At 40.9% G+C, this 18,901-nt stretch overlaps 2 protein-coding genes across 3 annotated transcripts; one reads left to right on the top strand and one right to left on the bottom strand.

Moving 5' to 3' along the window:
- Positions 1 to 4,332: 4,332 nt before the first annotated feature.
- Positions 4,333 to 5,590, bottom strand: rasd2b (RASD family member 2b). The gene is made up of 3 exons (XM_056373050.1): positions 5,578 to 5,590; positions 5,063 to 5,503; positions 4,333 to 4,877 (listed from the first exon to the last, which is right to left on the bottom strand). Exons 1-3 carry the CDS (start codon positions 5,588 to 5,590, stop codon positions 4,333 to 4,335), a joined length of 999 nt encoding a protein of 332 aa, XP_056229025.1.
- Positions 5,451 to 18,819, top strand: mycbpap (mycbp associated protein). 2 transcript variants are annotated; one of them, XM_056372475.1, is made up of 19 exons: positions 5,451 to 5,703; positions 7,707 to 7,828; positions 7,961 to 8,072; positions 8,223 to 8,329; positions 8,434 to 8,617; positions 8,821 to 8,936; positions 9,045 to 9,195; positions 9,645 to 9,763; positions 12,405 to 12,529; positions 13,567 to 13,675; positions 13,920 to 14,112; positions 14,243 to 14,430; positions 14,573 to 14,719; positions 15,742 to 15,840; positions 16,028 to 16,170; positions 16,283 to 16,410; positions 16,491 to 16,636; positions 17,999 to 18,175; positions 18,666 to 18,819. In XM_056372475.1, the coding sequence occupies exons 1-19, from the start codon at positions 5,595 to 5,597 to the stop codon at positions 18,750 to 18,752; spliced, it is 2,562 nt and encodes an 853-aa protein (XP_056228450.1). In that variant the 5' UTR covers positions 5,451 to 5,594; the 3' UTR covers positions 18,753 to 18,819. The 2 variants fall into 2 exon arrangements, with proteins under 2 accessions (XP_056228450.1, XP_056228451.1); XM_056372476.1 differs by lacking the exon at positions 5,451 to 5,703 and adding an exon at positions 5,715 to 6,531.
- The last annotated feature ends 82 nt before the right edge of the window (positions 18,820 to 18,901 follow it).

Here is an 18,901-nt window from a genome sequence, read left to right as displayed (position 1 = left end):
AACTGCAGCGAGGACCTTAGCCTCTGCATATGGGGTGCCTGCTCAACCAACTGCGCCACTCAACGTCCTAATTTAAAAGGTTTTTAAAAAACAGATATTTAATGTATTCCATTGATGCCTTGGAAATTTATGCAACTCCATCTCGCAATTTCCACACCCACCTTTTCTCATAACATGATGCTGAACTATTTGAGGTTTCACTTCATTATCGATAAAATGAGTTTAATTTCTTAGAAAATAACCTTTTGGAGCAATTATGGCAAACACTCATTGAGTAGACCAACCAGAAAAGACTGATTAACAAGAGAAGGGAGTCATCCAGGTGCATGTGTATGTATGTGTGTGTGTGTGTGTGTGTGTGTGTGTGTGTGTGTGTGTGTGTGTGTGTGTGTGTGTGTGTGTGTGTGTGTGTGTGTGTGTGTGTGTGTGTGCATGCGCGCACGCTTGTTCCGTTGTTATCATTTCAGTTCTCTTTCATCTATTTGCGTGACGAGCCGCCTGCCTCCCTCCATCCCATGATATTGGCCCAGCTGCTGTGAACTAGTGACTGATTGGACTGTTGACAAACACAGCTCTCCATACACTAGGTGCACACATGCTAACACTTCTACTCTGTGTATGGAGTCATAGAAAGTCAAGAGTGGATGTTTTGATCCTACTTGTCTACTTCATTCAACATTAGAACATCTGTAGTCATACTAGACTACGTGACAGAAGTTTAACATATTTATATAAAAATCTTGTTCCTGAAGAGACCTTTCAATAGCAATGTTCAAGTGGGGCTTTGTAGGACACATCAGTATCAGCTCCCAACCCAGTCCAAGGTCTCAACAAAACAAGGCAAACTCCTAATAACACCTTAAACATCAGTGAAATAGGAAGAAACTCAATTAAAATAAAGACATATTGATTCTTTTATTTTATAACATTTGGTAAAAATACAATATTAGTCACAACTTGCTAACTCAGACCATCCAAACTAATACCTAACCTAATAGCCAACCTAATAAAACAATATGTCTATGTTGAGTTGAATACCTACTAATTTCTGTGCATGGCTTTATGTGTGCAACATCAAACATGGAAATGTGAGGGTAACAGAATGTAAAACAACAAAATGTAAAAAAAAAAAAAAAATGCAGCCAGTTTCTCAAACTTGGGGTCTTATACCTTAGCTACCTGCAGAATAACAAATCCTCCAGTGAGGGAAATGGCTGAGTAGAGTACAGCATCACGTTTCAGTAGTCTGTGTGTGTGTGTGTGTGTGTGTGTGTGCGCAGTGATTGCTTTAACAAAGAAAAAGTGTCCATGCACGTGCAATAAAGTCACACGGGGGTGAAAATGGCTGCAGTTTCCTGCAATGTGAACTTCCCAGCATGCGACAGCACATAGAAAGGAAAGTTCAGACTCCCTCACTGCAGAGACAGAAAACATGAAAAATTATTTTCACCTACAAAATATGTTTCTTTCACTTTCAATCTTTTGCTGAAATGAAATTTTCACAGATGTTTTTTGAATCAAATTAAATTAGCTTGGTTGGTATGAATCACATGAGTATTGCTGCACAGTTAATTGAAATTGGCTACACTGCATGAGACAGATAAACAATCATGTCTAACAGTCATAACTCCTCAGAATAAATTAAACATTAATAAAAAAGAAGAAAGAAAATGTGTGAAGTTTCTAAGTTTCTCTATTTGTCTTGACTATTGCACTGACTGATTGACTGTTCGTTAAACCCTTCCCCCAGACTGCAATTGTCCAATCATAGAAATTAATTTCTGGACATCTAAGAAATGGATTAAACAGTGTGTTTACCTGCTGTAACTTAAGCTGCAGCTTTTAACATGCCCGGCTGTCTGGCTTACTGTCGACAGTAGAAACCAAGAATCACTACCAAGACCACTGAGCACAATATTTGTTCAGTGGATTTTCCCACTGTTTGGAAGCCATTTTTCGAACACTGCTAGCAGCTCTGTTTGTTCTTTGTTGAACATGGGGTTTACTGAAGTTTTTACTTCAGAATTCACAGCCAAACTCTTTATGCAAGATAGCATTATACATTTGCTAAACACATTGGTTAGTCCTTATCCTCTTGTAACATTACAACTGAAAACATATAGATAAATACAGTATAAGCAGCTGAACGTGGGTAATCTTAGATCAAAATAAGTCTGATCTTACATTTTTTCCTTTCAAGACCACTTTTTTACTTTTTTTTGTATGGCATCATGTATGTAGCTATCAAGTGCATATCTAAGACCAGACTTTCAGAGCTTTCTCATTTGAAAATGAAAATGTGAAAACATTCAAAAGTCAGCCGGAGAAGGCCCTTTCAAACAATTCATGGAGCGACAGTTGACATCTTAGTTGAAAAAATTGCAGTTGCCTATAAAGAGGCCAGCGTTTGTCTACCTGTCTGAAATCAAGGAGCCATTGTTTTAAAAAACACAAAGAAATTTGAGCTGTAAACCTGCCCCCACTATAACTATCAACTGCAGCCCAGGAGAACAGAGAGCTTGACAGGCAGTATCTTTTTGGTGAATTATAAGAAAGAAGGATAATACACAATGATGAAATGACAGCTGGAAAGAAATGGTTTTCTTGGAACAGATGAGCGAGCTTGCAGCTTTACAAGCTGTGTTTTGGTTGAGCCCGGTGAACTGATGCCTGAAGATTCAGGACCAGTGGTTATAGGGAACAACTTTCACTGCACATCCTTTGAATCACACAATAGATTAGGGGTCTTCATGTGATTATACATTTTATTTGTCCAAGGAATATTCCATTTTTGTGGATATTAGCCTGACTATTCCCTAATGCGTTATTAGAAACAGTTCTTTTTACTCAAAATAGTAGCTTTTGTGTGTGGTCCCCAAATGTCTGTCTGACCCAGACACACACATTGTTCTGAGGCTTTCAGGCATCATGACTCACATAGCCAAACCACACATCTTTACAATGGTAACGAATTACAGCCCTGTGAGAAAAGAAACTTTTTTTTTCTTTTTTTTTTTTTTTTATGAAAATACACATGGGACCTCAGTGGTGACATTGTGTGATTATCAAGTTAAATGCGTAAGGAAGGGGTTTGAGAGTTAGCACTTTTTTCGCTATTTTTATGTGACAATGTCGGAGCGGTTTCATCGATCCATTTGTCATTGTATATGAGAAGCAGTGTCATTTTTTTTATTTTACTTAATAAGAATGGGCACACAGGGGAAAAAAACAAAACACTGCTCATAGGGATCATGCAAGGTCTGTTGTAAATGTAATGCAGAGTGGTGTGTTATCTGCTGCCCAAATGATTCTCAGTGTGAGCTCAAAAGCAGTGCCCATGGAAACGCGTCTACATTACCTCCAGCATTATAGGAGCGAGTGACCTTCACTTGGTGCAGCACACTCTTATTCACAACTTCAAAAAGAGATAAATGACTGTGAGATAGGTTTGTTATAAAGACCAAGCTATTAAACTGTGTCATGGTAAATGAATAAAACTTTGTAACTTAATGTTTCACCTTGTATGGTGAATGGAGTTCATGTCTCCATTGTTGCCCTGCTTCACTTTGGGAGATGAGATGTAAGCATCAAATTATGTCTTTTACAGAGGTTTCTTCAGCTGCACTAAATCAAGAATGAGTTAACAGTCATCATGGACGTCAAAGTTAAATAACCGGTGTGGATCCATGGTTGGTGGGCACGAAGAGCCCACTGAGAGGCCGGCCTGTCTGAGAAGTCATTTATAGAGCAGTGTAGGATGGAAAGGTATATGCCAACTGGAAACCTCAGCTTTAATCTGATTGTTTAGTATGTGTGGGACTACTGACAATAACAATACACACACACACACACACACACACACACACACACACACACACACACACACAGGAAGAGACATAAAAGTGTGGGCGACAGAAAGAGTTGCTAATAGATTTCTGAATATAGGTTATGCAATAGTCATACAATAATCAAATAATGACGTTCCTGACTCAACATCCTCCCACTCCTCCTTCACATTACGGATGGACAGCACACACACACACACACACACATACACACACACACACACACACACACACACACACACACATACACCAGATAGATAGATAGATAGATAGATAGATAGATAGATAGATAGATAGATAGATAGATAGATAGATAGATAGATAGATAGATAGATAGATCCAGTGTTAATAAGCAAGCCATTATACTATTAAAAGATTTTATTTCAAAAACAACTCACGTGCATATAATTACACAACCATAATGCATTAGTTATATTTTAGGGGACATCGATGCCTTTCTTCATTCGTCTCATAGTCTATTTGACTCTTATTGAATCTGACATTTCTCCCGTGCTTTGCCGGGCTTCCTTCCCGTATTTGGTCCAATGACTTTTCGGAGATCAGTGCTAAAACTCGGCCGACGTGCAAGTGGGTACAGGGCGCCGCATGGATCTTCGCGCCCCGGCGTCTGGCTCCCCCTCCCCGCCACACGGCCAGTCCGTATCGCCTGGTAAGAACGAAGGGAGACTTTGCGGTGCTGAGAAGGACCCGTTTCAGTCGGAAGACCGCCTCGCTTTGCCAAAGTCTCGAAGACTTTCTCCAGATTAGTGCTGTCCTTTGCAGATGTTTCAAAATAGGCACAGTCATCACCGAGGGCTTGGAGCACCTCTGCCTTTGATATTTCTCTCTCAGACTCGAGGAGATCCACCTTGTTGGCGCAGACCAACAAGGGAACCTGCAGCTGTGCGCACTGCTCTGGCACAGAGGATTTGGTGAGTTTGGATTTAGCAGCAAGGATCTCCGTTCGCAGGGCGCACACCTCTTCGAAAGAGCTCCGGTCATCTAGACTGAATACGAGAAGAAAAATGTCTCCTGCAAAAACACAATAAAAACAATTTGTATGCATAGCATGCATTCTTCAAGAGAGACAATTAAGCTCAGCATTTACGCATGCACCTATCACCTCCTACAGCAATTCTTCTGTTTTGAACAAATAAAAAACTGACAAGGAATTTAAAGTTTTGCAGAACAGAGATTAAGACTGAGCCAATACGCACCAGTGAGTATAGACAGTCGCCGCTTGGCTGGAAAATCCCTTTCCCTGGACGCGTCCAGGATGTCAATTTGGTAGGTCTCCCCGCGGATACGAAACAGTTTCCTGAGGAAATCCTCGGAGGTGGGACTGTAATCCTCCACAAATCCGTCCCGAAGGTATCTTCTCAGGATGGAAGTCTTGCCCACCCGTGGCGCACCAAGAACTACGATGCGCTTACAGTTTTGCGGCTTGGTGGAGCAAAGGGCATCTTGTCGGTGCTCGTGGCCAATCTGATGTTGCCGGGTTTGACCATGAAGGACCAGAGCCGCCAGCTGATCCAGTGGGGATCTCTTGCAGGGATGGCTGCTGTTGGCAGCGGACAGTTGCCTTACGGCGGGCCCCGAGCGCGTCTTTTTTTCCTGTTTCCACTGGGACGTGGCTACTTTGAGTATCCCCAAACCCGCTTTAATCCCCGAAGAGCTCAGGTGTTGCGATGCGTTTTTGTAAGCCAGTAAGACTTTGGAGGACCCGGCGCACTGCCCTTCCACATTACCATGAAACTGGGAACCATCTACGGTGGAGCAGCTGAGCTGATGCGGAACAGGGATTGGGGTGGTCTGTGCGCCGGTGGAGAGGCTGCTCATTTCCATCGTTCTAAGATGGGTTTGTCTGGATGGTAGACTGCGGTCTTACGTTTTATAGGCCTCAAGCTTGTCTCTGGCGCGGAGGCTGATGCCAGTTCTCTTTATATAGGCTATCCTCAACCGCGTGGTTCATCCGCGTCATGCTGATTGACAGAAGGGGTTGTTGTGTTCTTCAGAAGAACACTGTGTTTTGAGGAAGCAGTAGGCTATACAGCTACTTACATGATTTACCATAGGCATGTTTCTGAAGAGTTTAATATGATAGATGAATAATAATAATTATTATTATTATAATTACTATTTTATTATTAATATCGTTGTTGTTATTATTATTATTATTATTATTACTATCGTTATTATTATTATATTATTTTATTATTATAATTATATGTAGCTATATTTGTTTTTTAAATCTTTGCACACCTTTGCTATGATATTTACATATTTACAAGAAAGAAAGAAAGAAGAGAAAGAAAAAGGATTTCTGCTGGATTCAGTCTCAGCTGTAGGCTATATAAGCTCGCATCTCTTTTTTTAAAATCATTTTTTATTTATTTGTTAATTTTTTTGTTTGTTTGTCTTATTGTTATTCTTGTTTTGTTAATCATTTTGATTAATACGAAAAAGACAGAAAGTAAGAAAGTAAAGGACTCATTCGTATCTATGGTAGCTCCACGGTTTTGAGACTCCGTTGCCTTGGTTACGATTAGTGAAAACATACTAGAAGCTGAAACACAGCGCTAGCTTGGTTAGCAGTGCTAATGCTACATTAGTTATCCGTGACTTTAATGGTTAGACCAAATGAAACGCGATGAGAAGAAAGAGTTCAGACCTTTGAGTCGTTCAGGTCAGCTACAACTTCCCGTATCTATCGTTCACTTCTGTCTGTCTCTTTCCCTCCCTCCACCTTAACCTCTTTTTAAACAGTGGTGAAAGAAGTACTCTGACCATAGTAGGCTACCTAAACCACAGTGTAAAAATACTATGCAACAAGTGAAAGCCCTGCATCTAGAAATGTTACTGAAGTATAGAAGTATTAGAATCAAGTAGAACTCATTTGTAGAACTGCCTGCTTCAAAATAATGTACAGTATATTAATGGATTATAATTTTTGATGTAATAATGTATATATCACCCTAATGTCGGTTGCAACTGATATGTGGGGTTAATTTTAACGAACTACTCTATGTACGGTTTGGCTAGCTTATGAAAATCCTCCCAGTGAACAATAGTCTCAACTGATCTTAACGTATAGTGTGATAGATAAAAATCGATATCATCAAATGTATCTGAAACTGCAAAGTAATTAGTTACTAAAGTAATCTAATAAATGTAGACGTATAACATAATATAAAAGTACTTTAAGTACAATACTTGGGTTATTATGCCCAATTGCATTCTACCATTGTTTTTATAAAGTTAGAGTGGGAAGCAATGAGCCTATGCGGATGTGATGCCTTAAATGGGAGAAACACGCAATATCTCAGACAGTATATAGGCCAATATCCTCCGCTTTTGATAGATTTATATGCAAAGAAATAAAAACGCTTTTGCATTTCATGTTTTTTGACCAAAAGCATTTCTTGCCTGCAGAAGGGAAAAAATGGAGTGAGGGAAGTGAAACATTAACAAAAAGCCAAGGACTCATAATTTTTGTTGTGGTCATGGAAACTCTAATCAGGCACAGTTGGATAAAGACAAATCAACAGAATTGCATAACCATGTCAGCGTTCCAGGGTAATCTCTTTCTCTCTGCCTGTGTGTATGTGTGTGTCAGCACTGATGTACCTCGTGCACAATGAAGTGGAGCCTCTTTTCACTTTTTAAAATGTTAAAATCAAGGGATCACTAATAAGCAACATAATTCATTATAATCTCTGTGTGTAGAGATTACACAGAGAGAGATTATACTAAGTATTCTTTTAAGTATTGTTCTAATTCGAAGTATTGTAGGACCCAGTTTGACATAACATATTATTACTGAAACACTCCCACACTGTTCTCCTCTCCTCTCGTATCTAGAAAACAAGAAGCTAAAAACATCAGAGGAGCTTTCCATCTTGGGTGATGACCAGTCCAAAGACTCTACTCTTAAAGGCAGGGATATCCAGGCTTTGGCCAGTCACCCACAGGAGCTCAATAAAGTAAACCCACTTCCATCCATATGTAGTGTTTACCGTTAGTTAATAACTTTGCTCCTCCAATAGAATACAATGTGTGGCAATTTCTTTTTAAAGCAGTTGTATGTGTAACTGACTGTGTGAATATGATTGCAGCTCCATGTACCAAAGCCACCTAAGAGCCATCAGAAACCACTGCTCATGGCTTGTGTGCATAAAATTCATTCAGTGAATCTGGACCCTGACTCTCAGCCTCAGGGCTACTCAGGTAAGTTGTATTCCTTTGCTCTCATGGACAATAGCATCCAGTACCTACTGAAAAACTTCCTATCTCTAAAAAGAGATGTTATTCTGGTCATAATATCCATCCTTGAAGCTAAAATTCAATTTTTTTCTATCCCTGTACTTTTCTTTCAAGGGCCGGAAGGGCTCCGGTTTGATGACAAAGGGATGGTTCTTCCACACAGCATCCTGGGTAGTTTGGAAGATTTTAGAAGTTATCTGGAGGCCAAAGGGGAGACAGAGGTAAATTCAGCACACATTCTGCAAACTAACAAATGCAATACAAATATTTTCACTTTGCTGTATTAGTCACTTCTGATTTTGTCTGTCCTCCCTCCACCGTCCAGCTGGTGAAGCAGATACCCGAGTCCCAGAGAGATCCTCCATCTGAGGCCCCAGGGGGATCTCATTCTGAGGCTGTGGCAAGAGGGCATGGGCTCTCTCCAGGCCACAGAAACAAACAGAGTAATGCCCTGCAACATTGGCATACACACATGAGGCAGCGCAGACGGCAGCAGGACTTTTTATCTGGTGGGCAACAGACAGAGATCAAATTTGTGTCATTATTTCAGCCATGTGTGTACAACTGCAGGTTTCTCATTTGAAGCAAATTACAGAACTAGATATTTGCTTTTTTTAAAAAACAAACTTTTGATTTCCAAAGTCTATATCAATGTCTTATCTTTGTCTATCTAACCCTTTATTTATCTGCTGCTCTTCTCCACTCTGTCAAGATTTGCTCGACAGGCCGGTTGAGAATTTACTGATGAACCAAGCTAACCGTTTCAGAGAATTTCAGGAGAGGAGGGAATTTCTAAACCAAGTCATGCCACTCATCCACTCTGGATATGTATGACACACTCTTGTCTACTGTGACGTTAGCCATCTGTCAGACTCATATTATAGTTCTCTCGTATCTAAAATCTGTGTTATTGTTTTCTTAACTTGTATGTCTTAGGGTTATCGTGTGGGCAGTGAGTTTTGGAGTCTCCCCCAGCGTTATGGAGATGAAATGAGTGGCCTCACAGCCACTCTGACTCAGACAGAGCAGGGCAGACGGGAACCTGTCACACATGTTGGACAACCGAGCAGCATACGCCAGGAATCAGGTACACACAGACACCTACGCCGTGTCCCAATTTTCCCTTTCAGTCTCATTCTTGACTCTTTTCCTTCTGTTTGTGCACCTGGAACGTAGTGGTGTCCCAGTTAAAAAAAATGCTCTCTGACAGTTAAGCTGTCCACCTCTAACAATCACAGTAGGGATCAAGAGAGAAAACCCAAAACATGTTGAAATAAGTAACATAAATTGGATGTGACGGGTTGAATCCAAACAACAGAAGAAAAGGAGGACACAGTCTCCCTCTTTTGAGGGGATTACTTTAAATAAAGAGTAACTCTGACACAAGCTTCAAATGGGAGAAATGGTACAAAGTCTTAAAAACTCAAACACACACACACACACACACATACATACACATACACACACTCACATGCAAATTCAGGCACTCTATGAGACTGACTGTATTCTCTCTGTGGGAACATTTTCATCCTCTAGGAATCATTTGTGCTGAGACTCTGCGTCCAGCCTCTCGAACCTGGGACCAGAGTGCATACCTACAGCATCAGTGTCAGGAGCTCGGTGAGGTTCTACGGGACATGGACATCAAAAAGCCGGTAACACAAATTTTATCTAATTTCTTCAACTCTCAAATATCAATATCAATATTACCTTGAAAGTCTACTAACTGTGGGATAATATTCTTAAGTAGAACCTTGGATGTATTACGTATTTTCAGTACACAGAAGGTTGTTACAATGAATCATTCTGATATAAAAGTTGCAGCCTGTTGACATTTCCAATGAAGCATGGCAAATGATCAGTCAAAGAGAGTCCACATGCAAGAAACTCATCTAATCTACATTTAGCCAACATGTTTTTGATAACATATACATTTTTATTCAAAGTGCTTTATAGGATCTAAGTAAACATATAAAGTTGTAAGTCTTCCTTACTTTGGGGTGCACTGGTTATTGTCTGATACAACACCATTAGATTTATAATGTATGTTGCCTCCAGCATACCTTCTGCATACCACCTTTTTTTGGCTATAGTTGTTTACATTTTGGCAAACTTTGGCACCATAAAGGTATGCCGAAGCAGTTCCTGTTTATAATGTACCCATGTATGTACAGACAATTACCACTGGATCACTTTCATGCTAAAGTAAACTTTTATTATTATTATTTTACTCATTTGATTCTCAGGCAAGTTGTGGAACTTCTGTGAGTTGTTGTTGTTATTTAAGACAGACATTGTGATGAGATTTGACTGAGTTATGACTCTGAGAAAGAGTGCTATTTTTGATGCAAATTGTAGCAATCAGGGGCTATGGGCTTTTTAATTCAAACAGCCACCATGAGCTGCGTGCCAATGATGAAGCTCATGGTGGAAGGAGGAAGCATGCCTAACAGTTTGAAAACCCCTAATCTAATCGAAAATTTCAAATCTAAATCGCATATTATTCACTAAAGCGTTGTCAGTTCTCTCTAACAGTGAACAAGATCCTAATTCCATGGGCACAGCACGGGTCTTGATTATGCAACTTTTGTTTCAACACAAGCAGCTTCATTATTGGACCACTCGACGTCCAACCACACAGCCCACTGAAGCTGCTGACACCCTCAGGACACTCTGTCTCTTGCTGCTGGAGCTGCTAGCTGCTCATAATCAGTCTGTATCTTCACAAACAGCCTGTGATCATCCAGCTTTGGGCACACTGTTCTGGCTTTTCTGTACAGGGAACAAACCACAGCAAATGGGCAAGGCGCACAGCCCTACTAATGTCAAGGTGTTGCTGAATTGTCCCTGCCAATATATTTATCTAAAACAGTCTTGCCATTTTAACTCCCTTCTATGTTATTTGAAAGATCTATACAGCAACTTTGGTCTGTGCGTTCTATTATTAAAAAAAAAATCTAAAATGTCTGTTTAAAAACGGGGAGAAAATCGTGATACATCAAACTAATTCGTCCAGATTCAAGTTATATCAGCAAACACATGTTCAAGTAAAGAGAAAAGAGAGATAAAGAACAAGAGCACATATTATTTTGGCCATCTAACAGAAAAATGTCCCTACCAAAAATACAAACAAACCTACGCCCTTGGCAAAATGTACATTCAGTACGCACAGGCATAATGAGATTAATGAAGCTCTGCAGCCTTTCCATAAATACTCATGTCTGCTCACATACATGCTAAAATAGAGAAGGTACAGTTATGAAATCTGGAGCGTGTCAAGTCATAGAGTAGCTCTGTTGAGATCTATGGGGTACCAGAGCCTAAGAAAAGGGACAGAGCCTGCTTTACTGCTGTCTCTGCATTACAATGACTCCATCAGCAGGGGCAGGAGGTTCTGGGATAAATACTTAAACACAAATAAACACAAATGTGCACTTCTTTGCACAGCCAGTTCCCATTTACTCCTATTAACACACTAAGTAACAGGTGTTGGTTATGGGAAGGTTTATTCAAATGACATCTTTTATTTATCACTTGGTATCTTTGTCCACCTATCTCTCCCTCTTTGCGCTCTCTTTCAAACACACACACACACACACACACACACACACACTTTGGCAGTGTGTTCTGTGGTGCTGGTGGTGTGATGCTGAGGCGATTTGAGGTCTGAAGTACCTTCTGACAAACACACAGAAAGAGACAGATCGTCCTGTCAGCAGCTGACTAGCCCATGGCTTTATGACATACGTGCACAGAGAGAGAAAGATGAAGGGGACAGGGAGGGGTTGTCAAGAGAGACAAAAGAGAGGAAGGTAAATAGTAAGGGAGATTGGAGAGAAAGCAATGACTGAAAAATGTTGAGAGGTTTGCACTACAGGAGGATCTGTTTCACTCTGCCTATTCCATAATGTTGTGGTAGAGCTCTGCTGGTAAAGCAGCTACAATAAAGTACAGAACAAATATGAATGGAAATGTTTCACTCAGCAGTTGAGTTGGAACAGGCTGAAGGACAGTGCATGTACACCTTGATGATTTAAGTTTGCCATTGATACCTGGACAGTGTGTTCCACAACACCTCGTCGTGTCCTATTGAAGGCTTCATCAGACACCTAATTTTGTCCTCTGTGTCTGTACTTTCTGGATGTGAGTAGACAGGACATATGTATCTATTGATGTTGAGCCGAAGAGGACGTTGGGTATTACTTTTCAATAACAGGAAGGAACCAGAGTGTCGAATGGACATATACAACTGAATTTCTCCTTGAAAAGCACCACTCTGTGTCATTTTGAATACAGGACATCGACGGACTGGAGGTGATAGGCGCTGGCAAGACATTCACCTTTGTCACGGTGTGTGGTACTCCCTTACTGGAGAAGGAAGAAGAGGAGAAGATGCACAGGGAGGAGAAGAAGGAGAACCTGTAAGAGATAACTGTTTAGTCTTTTTCTAGACTAGATATGTCAAGATCAGGCCAATAATGCTGTCTTTGTTCCAAATACACTAAGAAACACAATCGGTGTATGTGAGTCATTAGTTTGATGATGCATTCAACTTATTCAATCAGCTGCTATACTGTATACCGTATGTCATTCAAACTGTGTTGTAAGTAATGGAAGCCGGACATAAACGCCATTGCTAGTTCTTGTTAGCAGCATAGATACTGTATGTTGTTAGTTTAGTTACTTTTGTATTACTAAATGCACATATTTACCATTAACCTGGGACTCAGTTGTCCACAGTGTGTTGTAGTTACATGTCACAACATGTATTATAGACACATTTGAGGACAGCTTCCTGGTGCAAAACTAAATTCAAGCTTGACAAGAAGCGTTTGAATATAGCATCTTATGATAAGATCATCTTATTTGGGGAGGTGCAGACTCAGACTGAGACTCTTTCCACACCAAGCTGGTGTAATTTAGAAACCCATGTTGTTCTTTCACTTTCAGTCTTCTGTCCAGACTAAAACTGTGTTTGTCTCACCCAAAAGTCTCCAAATCTGCTGGCTTGGTGTTGTAGGGTGTACAGGGTAAAAGTAGCTTTTCCAAACAATGATGTAGGCTGCGTGACGGTCAGAGCTGTTTGGCAGTAGAGTTACATTGCATTACATTCAGTAAAGTTGAGAAGACAACTTTCCGTGACCTTTAACCCCCTCTGTGACCACTCATTTTACATGGGAATATAGCTGATCATACAGAGCAGTGGCTGTCAATAACCTGAAGTTATGCTGATTCTGTCAGACCACATTACAACCATGAAATAATGATTTTGTCAGCTGAGCTGCGTCTGTCCCACTGCTTTCCAGATGTTGGCTGTGATACAGTTTTGCTGTTTCCCAGATGGAAAGAAGAAGCAGTCTTTTAATTGTCCAGGTCTCTACTAAAACAACCTGGAAACACTGGTGTGGTTTTAATACAAAACAGCAGAGTGATATTTCTGTCTCATTGTCTTTCACAGTGATCCGCTGGAACAGTATGATGATGCTCGGTCAGATGTTTTACTCATTCCTGCCTTGAGGTTCTGTGGGCAGCTTGCTAGCTGGACTGGAAACTCTTCCACTAACCAGGTACAGACTGGCCTTTACACAGTGAGTTGGTCTGTGAGTGCATTGTGCATGGGCCAGGGATGAACCCATTAAATCTTGGGGCAGATGCACTGTAAATTAAAATGTTTTGTTGTTGTTTGTTTTGTTGTCAGTAGCTTAACATCAATCAGGAGTATGGCTTCTTCTTGTTATTCTTCTTCTTCTTCTTCTTCTTCTTCTTCTGCTTCTTCTGTCCCTTTTGTATTCTCCAACACTCATTGCTCAGGGAGAAGTAGGAATCAGTTCCACAATATTCTTTGAGGCCCTGACTGGAGAAACAGCCTCGTCCCACCTGGAGCTACACAATGAGGGCAGCACAGCCATCTTCTACAGCTGGCATCAGCTTCCCTTTCCACACAGCTTTCCTAACCTGCAATTACAAACAATGAACCCGCAGTTCTACTTCAATTCCTCCTCTGGTACACACATACACACATAATCAGACACCTGCTGCCACCACTCTTACGTCATACACTGTTTGTCTATATGTCAGTCAACCAGTACTCAACCTGCCTTTCTGCTTTCCATTTTGCTTCCCCTCCCATCCAGGTGTGATCCTTCCAGGTGAAACCCAGCGTTTGGAGTTTATATTCAAGTCAGAGAAGCCAGGCATCAAAACTGAACTATGGCAGCTCAACACCCACCCTATGCTGCTGCAAGGAGCCTCCATGCAGGTCACATTGAAGGGAGTAGCTCTTTACCAGGACAAAACTGCAGACCAAAGACTTTTCGTAGAGGTAGTTTTACAATTAAACTATGTACAACTGTGTGAAAGAGAGACAGAAACACACATGGGCACATGGCACTAAGGTGTTCGTTAAAAGATACCCATATGTTTTCTTTGTTATGTCTGTGTTTTTGTTGTGTGTGCACGAGCAGACGAAGCTGGAAAAGATAGTGATGGTGAAAATGTGTCAGTCGATTGTGTATGAGGTGCTGCGTGGAGTCCTTACCCCAGAGAGACCCAGCTCTCCTGCAGAGCTCTACATCACTGAGGTGCAAACATTTCGAAACAAAAACCCCAAGGTAAATCCCACAGGTGGATGCAATTTCCACATAGAATTTTACAGTCTTCTTTGTACAAACCCCCCTTAGGACATCAACAGTGTGCACAAAGAAAGCTCCTGAAATGTAAAATGGTCTCAGTTTCTTTGATTGAAATGTAGCTGGAGTCACGTTGCTCATTATGCATCAGGGTGGCCTGATTACATGTACTGCTGATGCATCAAATTATTTTCTTTTTGTCCATATTTAGTTCAGTCTAAATCTCCACATCACTTGATTCAGTTTGAGATGACCCGTTAATGGACCAATTCATCATGTTTGACATTTCGCTGTGTGTAGGCGAGAGTATGATCAGAACCATTATGGCTGCCCGTGCCCAACCTGAATTTATCTCACTCCCCAATCATTTAGCTCTCCTCAATTATATTTTTGATCTACAGTATCACAGTTCTTGATAGTCTCATTAACTTATTATAGATTGTAACTGCTAATACCTTAAACCAGTCACTGTTGCCTCTACATTGTACAAAAGAGGTTATGTTGCCATGGCAGTGCAGTGGGAACTTGGTTTTAACTGGGTTAATTGGGGGGCTGATAAGATTAGTCTCTAGTGAATTTAGAGCATGTCTGTCTCACAAGTTTGCTGAGCTAATTTCTGATAGATATAGGAAGGATGGGACGATTGGAAACAACACTGTAAAGTGTAACCAAACATTAAGATTGAAATACCACTTCCTTTTCATCATCATCAATTCATCTAACCTGTAATTGAGGGGAACTGACTTTTCCTTACAAAGTGACATCTAGCTTTACCAAATGTTAGGATCATGACTGCTCTTTTGGCCTTTTATATGGTGCATGCATATTTCTTCTCTTCTGTTGAGGAATGAATAAAAATAATGACATGCATCGTCGTTGTTAAAAGGGGATAGTGGCGTTTATCATCCTATAGCGTGATAGTACTGTCTCATGGGGCTCTTGTGTTCACATGTTCATACTATAACCTACTGCTCCAGATTGTTTAACTCGATCCATGGTTTTAGTTGCGGTATCTTCATCAGCCAGTGGAGGACTTGAAGAGACTGTGGCAAGAAGTAAATCCAGGCCACACCTGGGACCTCTCTGTTGATACTCTCCGACAGGTAGAGACAAAATGTAGTGATGTGTTACATAATAACACTTGGTCATTGCAAGGAAAGTACGTGTAGCAGGTTGATTCAAGGATGTAGACTATATAAATGCAGAGTGCAAGCTTCTGTACAATTTCATACTATGATGATGCATTAAAAATGTAACATATTTATCCATTCATTTGTTCCCACACTTAAGGTTGTGCTGTCTCTGCCTGAACAAGAGTCAGCTCGGGACACCATCACCAGAGAAAAGAGCCTGGCCCAGCTCAGCTCTCTACTTCTGCAGCTGTCTGAACCTTCTGAACCGGAACACGCCCATCTAACAGCAGCAGCTTTAGGGTGAGGCATACACACACATGAGTCATGTAGCATTTCTTTCATAGCATCCCACACACTGCACACTCAGTGTAGTAAGCCCAGAGGTTATGGTGGTGTGTGGTGCCCCCTGCAGACAGATGCTGTGGAAGAAACTTCTGGACACCATGGCTGGTGAGGCCATGAGGCTCAGAAACCTGCTGGGCCTCCCAGAGAGAGAAACATGGATCGATAAAAAGGATGAATCCCCAATCTCTGACGCTGGTGAGACTCCCACACTCACTCAGACATACATTGGTGAGGGTATTGAATCCATGCTGTTTACTACTGTTGTTACATCACAGATTTGGCTGATAATATAAACAAAGAGGAGAAGAGTGAGAAAAAGGGAGGAGCAGCTGCTAAAGAGGAGAGGAGTGGGGCCAGGTCCAGATTTAAAGATGACAGCAAACGAGAGTCCAAGTCACCAACAACTGAAAAATCAGTGGAGGTGAGGGGAAAGGATATGTGTGTTTGTGAAGCTGACTCACCTTCATCAACACAAAGATGGAGAATTATAAAATGTTTTGCCACTGAGAGGCAGCAGATTCACAAGTATTTTAATTATGGGCATGAATGAAGTACCATGTTTTTTAAGACATGACACATCACTTCAGCTGACTTTCAGCTGTTCCAATCATGAGTCATCTTTCCCACTTCAAACAAGCTGTCAGTTCGTCATTCATTTATCTGCCATTCACCAGGCTTCTGTTGTTTTGTTACGATTGACTTGTTACTATTCCACACAACTCGGCCTCTTACTGCCTCATTCTCAAATATACATATACTGGCTTATTTTCTAGCCTGAGTGTGTGTGTCTGTGTATGTGTGTATGTTTGTGTGGGTGTGTGTGTGTGTTTGAAAGAGGGTTACCAGGCATCCCTTATTCCGTCTTTCCACTAAGTGTAGGAAACTAATGCTCCCAATCCAGTGTTTTCCCCCAGAGAAGCCATTATAGTAGCTTAGCAATAGAGTATGGTAGTGGCCATTCATATTTTTGCAGTGTCACTGGTCGGGTGAGATAACGAGCGAGCAAATGTCGCTTCATACCCATTCATTTTAATGCAGATGATTATTTCCCTGCTCCCATCCTCCATGCACCCAACTCATTATACCCAGGAACTTTGCATCGTCCTGTTCACAAATCTGAATTTAAGCAACTTTCCATCGTCAGCACAGGGAGTGAAAACTCTAATTAGGACACTGACTGTGTTGTTCAGCTATAGATGATGAGATGACGTGTCCTGTAGCTCAGTTAGTCGCCACATAGACAATGTTCTGGATGTGAATCTGGCTCTGGACCTTTTACACCTCTTCTCATGTCTCTACTGTGAGCTGTAGAAAGTACAGAAAAGATGTAATTTTACATTTAGAAATATACTTCAGACACACTCTTGTCTGTTTGACTGTGTATTTTGCTGAGTGTTTTTTTTTCCACTGTGTGATGGTTGAATCATAGGTAAAGTACAGCCTATTACTCACAGGGTACCATGGTAACAGAACACTGTGTGAAAATGTGCACCTGCTCTCCAAATGTGTGCCCAGGGTGTGAATTAATAGGACCTGGACTGGTCCAAGCCATCTGTGGTACACACACACACAGATATACATTAAATCAACCAGCACAGAACATGAAATATATTACATGCCATCAAATATGTGGGAGGTAGTTTGTCATCACATAAGATGCACAAAACGACTTACCAACCAACTCATTTTGGTAATATCATCATCCTGCATGCTCAGTAAAAAGTCCATGGTGATTCATCAGTAAATTGTAAATTTTTCATATCTGTCTACCCTGCGTACAAAGGAGAGCAAGAAGAAGGGGAAAAGAAAAGATGAAGTGGGGAAGCGCATCATGGAAAAGGAAAAGCAAGGGAATGAGCCTGCCTCACTGACTGATACCCATCCAGAGAGCATCAATCAGCAACCTTCCGATGTAGAGCTGGAGGCGATGAACACTTACACAAAGCTCCTGCACCAGAAGGTGAATCCTTTAATAATCTATACAATACAGTTTTTAATTCTAAAGAGTTGTATAATATATTGCATGAGCTTTCAGAAGTTTAAAAAAAATAACCCTGATGACCATTTTTCATTGAAATAATGAAAGACACCACCCAGTTGCATAATGGGAAATACAGGATTCTGCATTTTTTGAGCTTGGGCCACACTAGCGAAGTCAGGATATCTCTGCATCTTTAATTTTTTTTTTTTAACATTCTTCATTGGTCCAATGAAAAGCACCATCCACTTGTATTGTGGGAAATGTAGGATTCTGTATTTTTGGAGCTTGACCCATACAGGGATTATAAATCAGGATGTCCTCGCCTCTGCTGCTTCCATTTTTTTTATCTACCACTAGTGAATCCCCCAACTTTAAGAAAGTGCAACACTAAATCACTGGAGTAGTAGTAGTTTGAGGTTTCCCACAGTCATATGCACATCCTATGTGTAAATCTGTATCTATCTGACAGGTGTATGCTCTGATCGGAGACCTGGTGGACACCCTGTTTGACCCGATGGATGAGGGAGAGGAGGACAGACACACTTTTAACACATGAGAGGCTCAGGAGCCCTGTAGTCAACCAACTGTAATAAAACCTGTCACACAGGAATCTGTTTTTAGAACTCATTCTGACGTGAAATCAATAAACTTTTCTGTTATTTTGGCACAGTGGAAATGTGGAGTAATATTAATTTTGTCTCATTC

This window comes from Seriola aureovittata, chromosome 3 (assembly GCF_021018895.1).
Source record: "Seriola aureovittata isolate HTS-2021-v1 ecotype China chromosome 3, ASM2101889v1, whole genome shotgun sequence".
NCBI lineage: Eukaryota > Metazoa > Chordata > Actinopteri > Carangiformes > Carangidae > Seriola > Seriola aureovittata.
The sequence above is the reverse complement of the archived record's forward strand: the minus strand, read 5'-3'. Positions and strand labels throughout refer to the sequence as shown.

Bases quoted from the DNA above. Each gene is read 5' to 3' on its own strand.
- rasd2b (XM_056373050.1), bottom strand. The intron at 4,878-5,062 runs GTGCGTATTGGC...GTGTTTTTGCAG, and splicing joins GCGACTGTCTATACTCACTG to GAGACATTTTTCTTCTCGTA.
- mycbpap (XM_056372475.1), top strand. From the start codon at position 5,595: ATGAAACTGGGAACCATCTACGGTGGAGCAGCTGAGCTGATGCGGAAC. The intron at 8,330-8,433 runs GTAAATTCAGCA...TCCACCGTCCAG, and splicing joins AGGCCAAAGGGGAGACAGAG to CTGGTGAAGCAGATACCCGA. The intron at 9,196-9,644 runs GTACACACAGAC...TTCATCCTCTAG, and splicing joins CAGCATACGCCAGGAATCAG to GAATCATTTGTGCTGAGACT.